At 36.7% G+C, this 5,573-nt stretch overlaps 1 protein-coding gene across 8 annotated transcripts; it reads left to right on the top strand.

Moving 5' to 3' along the window:
* Nucleotides 1-1,344: 1,344 nt before the first annotated feature.
* On the top strand, nucleotides 1,345-4,338 carry LOC133743295 (probable dolichyl pyrophosphate Man9GlcNAc2 alpha-1,3-glucosyltransferase). 8 transcript variants are annotated; one of them, XR_009863049.1, is made up of 6 exons: nucleotides 1,345-2,018; nucleotides 2,131-2,238; nucleotides 2,615-2,926; nucleotides 3,307-3,348; nucleotides 3,847-3,922; nucleotides 4,025-4,338. XR_009863049.1 is itself a non-coding variant. In XM_062171176.1 (4 exons), the coding sequence occupies exons 1-4, from the start codon at nucleotides 1,842-1,844 to the stop codon at nucleotides 3,847-3,849; spliced, it is 531 nt and encodes a 176-aa protein (XP_062027160.1). In that variant the 5' UTR covers nucleotides 1,345-1,841; the 3' UTR covers nucleotides 3,850-4,338. The 8 variants fall into 8 exon arrangements, 2 of the variants coding, with proteins under 2 accessions (XP_062027160.1, XP_062027161.1); XR_009863050.1 differs by having other exon boundaries at nucleotides 2,612-2,926; XR_009863054.1 differs by lacking the exon at nucleotides 3,307-3,348 and having other exon boundaries at nucleotides 4,087-4,338.
* The last annotated feature ends 1,235 nt before the right edge of the window (nucleotides 4,339-5,573 follow it).

The raw sequence follows: 5,573 nt of genomic DNA, 5'->3' as shown, positions 1-5,573 counted from the left end.
TGACTAAAGAATTAACTGAATAGGCAAAGTCGCCAAATTCTAACTTAACGGGTTCATCTACGGTATATTAAGGTAACGATACATCAAGTAAACTAGCTCGATACAGAGGTAGACTAATTTGAGATTAAGTCAAGATAGTCTACTTATACATGAAGTCAGTTAACTTCTGTATCAAATGTAGTATTGTTACATCAATGTACCGTAGAATTTTTCCTAACGTAAGAAAAAACTTTTGCGTCATTCCTCTGTGCATCACGTGGTCATCACAAGGTATGTTAGGCAGCCCGTAGTCGTCTTGACACTAGAGCAATAAACACGAAGAAGTATAATGAAGATATTCGGAAAATTGCTGCAATGTTCTCTTCTTTTACTTTTATACATATTTTTAGAGAATCTAACTTTATAGCTGATGCAATTGCAAATTCACGGCATATCTCTTTACGTGGCCTTTCTTGGACCAACATCGAAACCGGTAATGTCTCTAAAACCTTATTGTCTGAAGTTGTAAAACTCTCACTTGTATATTTAATTATAGTTTTTTTGGCATAAAAAAAGAAGAAGAAAAAAGAACGTGAGTAAAATAACAGATCAACCAGGCTTCCACTTCTCTGATTCTCTCATCTCCTCTTGTTCATTCTCAATTTCAATTTCGCCTTCCAGAGGAGTCATCTTATTGGGGGCTTGACAAGCCTCAGCTTCAGATCGGCGTTGAGCTTCAGCGGAAGACTCACTCTCGGGTAAGAAGATTTTTGGTTATATATGCTATTACCCATTGGAATTCAATAGCATTCGTGTTGAAAATCATACACATACAGCAAAGTTCAAGCTTTGAATAACTTCTTCGTATGGATTTCAACTTCTCCTGTAGTCTCACTGTTCATGGTCTTTGTCTCTTTTGGGTAATCTTGTGACAAAAGGGAAAAACTCACAAACAGTACCTGAACTACGGGCCACTAATAACTTTCATACCTCAACTTCAAAAACTATCACAATGGTACCCAGATTATCTAACACGACCTAACATTCATACATGCCGTCCACTTCGCCGTTAACGGTGTTAACTTTGCAAGGCTAAATCTGTCCTTCCACTTGCAGGAGGAGAGGAGAGGAGAGGAAAAAAAAAAATGAACAGTACCCATGGTGTGAAGGAGAAGAGAGATGAATAGTGGAATGACAGATTTACCCTTGCAAAGTTAACACCGTTAACGGCGAAGTGGACGGCATGTATGAATGTTAGGTCGTGTTAGATAATCTGGGTACCATTGTGATAGTTTTGAAAACTTGGGTACAGAAATTCAGAGTCGGCCATAGGTTGAGTACTGTTTGTATTTTTTTCCCGTGACAAAAATGGCGAAGAGCTCAAAAAAGAGCAAAGAAGAAGAGGAGATTGTTGATTCTGGCGATGATGCTTGGTGGTGGTTGGTGCACAAGGGAATTACACCTTCATTCTTGTGCATTGCATTGTTTTCTCTTTTGGTTCGAGTCGCTGTCTCACTCCATCCTTACTCTGGTGCTGCAACTCCTCCCAAGTTTGGCGACTTTGAAGCCCAGCGGCATTGGATGGAAATCACCCTTAATCTCCCACTCAACGAATGGTATCGAAACACTACCCTCAATGATCTCAGCTACTGGGGTCTCGACTACCCTCCTCTCACTGCGTATCAGAGTTATGTCCATGGTCTTTTCATCAGATTCTTTAGTCCTGAATCAGTTGCTCTTTTCACCTCCCGCGGCCACGAGTACTATTTGGGGTTTGTAACATGACCCATTGAAATTTCGTTTGTAACTCTACCATAGACTTTTCCTTCATTCGAAATGTTCTTTCTTGCAAGAAACTTCTTATGAGGTGGACAGTGTTATCGTCCGATGCCTTGGTGTTCTTTCCTGCTGTTTTTTATTTTATTGTTGTTTACTATACTGGCCGTAATCAGAGTGGCCGTATGTATGGCAGAGCATGGCACATTGCAATAATTTTACTCAATCCGTGCTTGATCTTAATTGATCATGGTCATTTCCAGGTTAGAATTAAGTTATGTGTAGCATTCTACGTTTTGCTATCTCTCTGTGTGTGTACAGTAATATTCTGGACTCTTGAATCTTATTCCTTTCATCCTTATTGATTTTTGTCAGTATAATTGCATCAGCTTGGGTCTGACTGTGGGAGCTATTGCTGCTATTCTTTCTGACAAAGATCTTCTAGCCTGTGTCTTATACAGCCTTGCTCTCAACCACAAACAGGTATCTTTTGATTCAGTTTGGGCCACATCCTGATGGCTTATGTTTCCTTAGCTAATGAATTTTCTGAAATTGTTCTGGTACATTGTCACTTTTCCTCCTAGAAAAAGGAAAACAGTGGCGTCAATTGGGTGCAAATAAGTATATAAATAAGACAAAAAGTGATAAATAATGGGAATGGTAACAAAGCAAGGTTAATAAAAAGGTCAGGAGACTGGAAATGTGATTGATAGTGCAAAAGAAAAGAAAGTGGTACCTGTTACCAATTAGGAAAAATGATGTGTACGTATCCAAGGGTCAGATTTGAGTCTTCCGGGGGTAAGACAGGGAGATTTGTTGTCTCCTTTTTATTCACTTTGGTTGTTGATTGTTCAAGTAGAACAGTGGATAGAGCCAGAGAGAGGCATTTGACAGAAGGAAGTAGAAATATCTCATCATCAATTTGCAGACAATACAATCCAGAGAGATAGAGAAGAACGATCCAGAGAGACATGGAGAGATTGGGTGTGACAGAAGCATACTAGAAAGAGAGAGAGAGAGAGAGAGAGAGAGAGAGAGAGAGAGAGAGAGAGAGAAGACCTCCATCCGTCCGCACGGGCAGCCTCGATTCGAAGAAAGTCCCTCGCCCTCAATCGTCAGCCACTGCTTGACGGTCCCGATTCCGATCGCAATCAACATCAGCAGAACCTTGGTAGAATTTAGCTTTCATAAAATCAGTTGATTTGTATACCATGTTATCTACCTTTATCTTTCTACCCAGATCGATCAATTTTTTCATCTCTGTAAACCATATGTTTACAACTTAACTTCTTATTTTTTCTGATCTCGAAAACTTTGTTCCTTATACATGATAGTATTTGTTTTTGTTTTTCAAGAATTGGGAAACTGAAATTTTGTTATTAATCTGACAAAATAGAGTTACAGTAGAAATCAATCGAAGAAACTTGGTTTCTAATGAAACTCTGTTTTGCATATTATTCTATTTATTTTTATGTATTACGGGCTTACGGCTTCTATTAAATTATCTATTGTTCTCAATTTTGAACTGATATAAGTTTTTATCTTCTACAGATTCAATTTCACATCTAGGTGGTTAATTACAACAACTTCAAGGTATGCTTTTGATCTGTCACAATTTCAAATTTTTCACTACTGATCTATAGCATCTACTTTGTACTCTTAATTTCAATAATTCAATTATCTTATTTTTTTTTTTCAGATTGATGTAAACTTTAGGCACTTAGTTTCTATGGATGTATAGTTTAGTTCATAGATTGTTTTGAGTTCTTCAAATTTATACTTTCTCAATTTTTCAAGCAAAGTTTTAGATTATAAACGTTGACCATTATGAAAACTTGGTGACAGTTTAGTTTAGTAGAATCAATAAGAATACAGGGGCAACATCATAGATGGTTTTTTTCTATAGTGAAACTGACCTCACATAAAAAAGGTGGTAAAAAATGACAAGTAAATTGAATTATTAAAAACTGACCTCACACTTGGTGATTTTTAACCCAATCTAATCTGTAATTTCTTTTTCTTCTTTTGATGTAAATTTGGGTCATACTTCTTATTGAATTGGTCTAATCTGTGGGATTTGGTTAATTGCAGTGAGTGCCCACAAACATAGAGTTATTAGCACATCATCATTCACAGCAAAAGAACAGCATCAGGAGAAGAAAAACAGGTGAAGCTAAACCATCCTTCTGTACATTTGTAATATATATGCTGTACTGATCAATTTTGTAAAATTGGAGCTGCACTGACTACAATTTTTATGAAACTATAGCCAGCTAATCAACTGAAGCATTTTGTACCCTGGAGTAACTATTTTTTGTGTACACACTCCAGCACCGCTTTTTGGAAACCAGCTCTATCTTCAAGAACCTGCATCAACTACATTCTGAACACTTCTGCTAAGTTCTACTCAGTTACCCTGTTAAAAGTTGTATTTTTGATCTTTGTGAGTTTGAATGAATTACCTTTCTAGCATTCAATCATTTTGAAGGACAACCTTTTTCTTTTTTTTACTTCTGGTATGCCTAAATGAATACTTTTTAGCATTTTCCATGAACTTGCATATATGATTGCTTTTAAACATAAGAAGCTCTCCGTTCAATTTGGTTTTCTATTATTACTTATTTGATTCTCTGTATTTCATGACCAACAATAGTAAATCCCGCAGAATTGATGCCTTGGTTCAATCCAATGACATTGGGAAGAGCTTTTCATGTGTTCTCTTCCTTTATATTGAGAAAATTGAAGATAAATATTAGTTTTATTTTTTTATTTTCATTTAGGTTTGACAAGGGGTATCATAGGAATTTCACAATTTTGTATCCTGCCACGTCATCACTTAACGGAAGAATTGGACGGAGAATTAGACATTGGACACGGTTGAGGAAAATTGAACAGCTCTGGGGGTAAACTGATTAAATTGAGAGGACATGGACTAACATGAAGTTACCCTCGAACCTAAGGGGGGTAAATTGAATTTAATCTTGATTAATAAATGGATGAATGATGGGAGGTCGATAATTTCATATGCGATGATATTGAAGAAGAAGAAGAAGAAGAAGAAGAAGAAGAAGATACTAAAGAAGCTTATGAAGAAAAAATCATTCCTAGTGATGAAGATAGTGATTAGTTTGTAGTATAGCTTAATATTATAATTTTTTTGTTATCCATTTATATTTGAACTAGTTATTCTTCTAATTATATAAGTTGCTTTATTAATGGAGGAAGAGTAGCTCTAGATTCCATGAAACTAGAAACTGAAAGAATGTGACATAATTAAACAACAATAAACATATACATCAACCCAATTGCCCTATTATTGCTGTAGCAATAGCTGCAACCTTTTGGACAGCTATATTCAAGTCAGTAAGAGGAGACGGCTTGCCTCTGAATGAATCCTCACATGATTTTGCAACATTTGGAATGTTACCAATTAATTTCCCTGCCACCGTACGATCACTCGTATAAATTGTCTTCTTGACCGCCGGGAGATAACGACTTACGATCGTAATGTAATATACCATACATGTAGTTAACGGTTTATCTCCAGGTGTTTTACCAAGAAGCTCATCAATTTTGTTCTGAGTAGTGATTGATCTCTGCCGGACTACATCAATCATTACGTCGGCCAAGCGTGTGCGATTTGCAGTCAAGATCCCACTACCACCGGTCGATTTAAGACAAAAGAGACATATATCGTAGTCTGGTGTCTTTCTGCATGCTTCCTCGATAAGATTTTGGTCCATTGGAAAGAAAACTTGGCTGCATTGGCTTATTGGAAGGAATATGAGAAAACAAATAAGTTGAATGAGAAATATGGG

The sequence above is a fragment of the Rosa rugosa genome, chromosome 4 (genome assembly GCF_958449725.1).
Source record: "Rosa rugosa chromosome 4, drRosRugo1.1, whole genome shotgun sequence".
In the NCBI taxonomy this organism is placed as follows: domain Eukaryota; kingdom Viridiplantae; phylum Streptophyta; class Magnoliopsida; order Rosales; family Rosaceae; genus Rosa; species Rosa rugosa.
Note: the sequence above shows the minus strand (reverse complement) of the source record. Positions and strands in the feature narration are given on the sequence as shown.

Excerpts from the sequence above, each read along its gene's own strand:
- LOC133743295 (XM_062171176.1), top strand. The coding sequence starts at position 1,842 with ATGAGGTGGACAGTGTTATCGTCCGATGCCTTGGTGTTCTTTCCTGCT. Across the intron at positions 2,019-2,130 it reads TTGATCATGGTCATTTCCAG|TATAATTGCATCAGCTTGGG; the intron begins GTTAGAATTAAG and ends GATTTTTGTCAG. Across the intron at positions 2,239-2,683 it reads TTGCTCTCAACCACAAACAG|ACAATACAATCCAGAGAGAT; the intron begins GTATCTTTTGAT and ends ATCAATTTGCAG.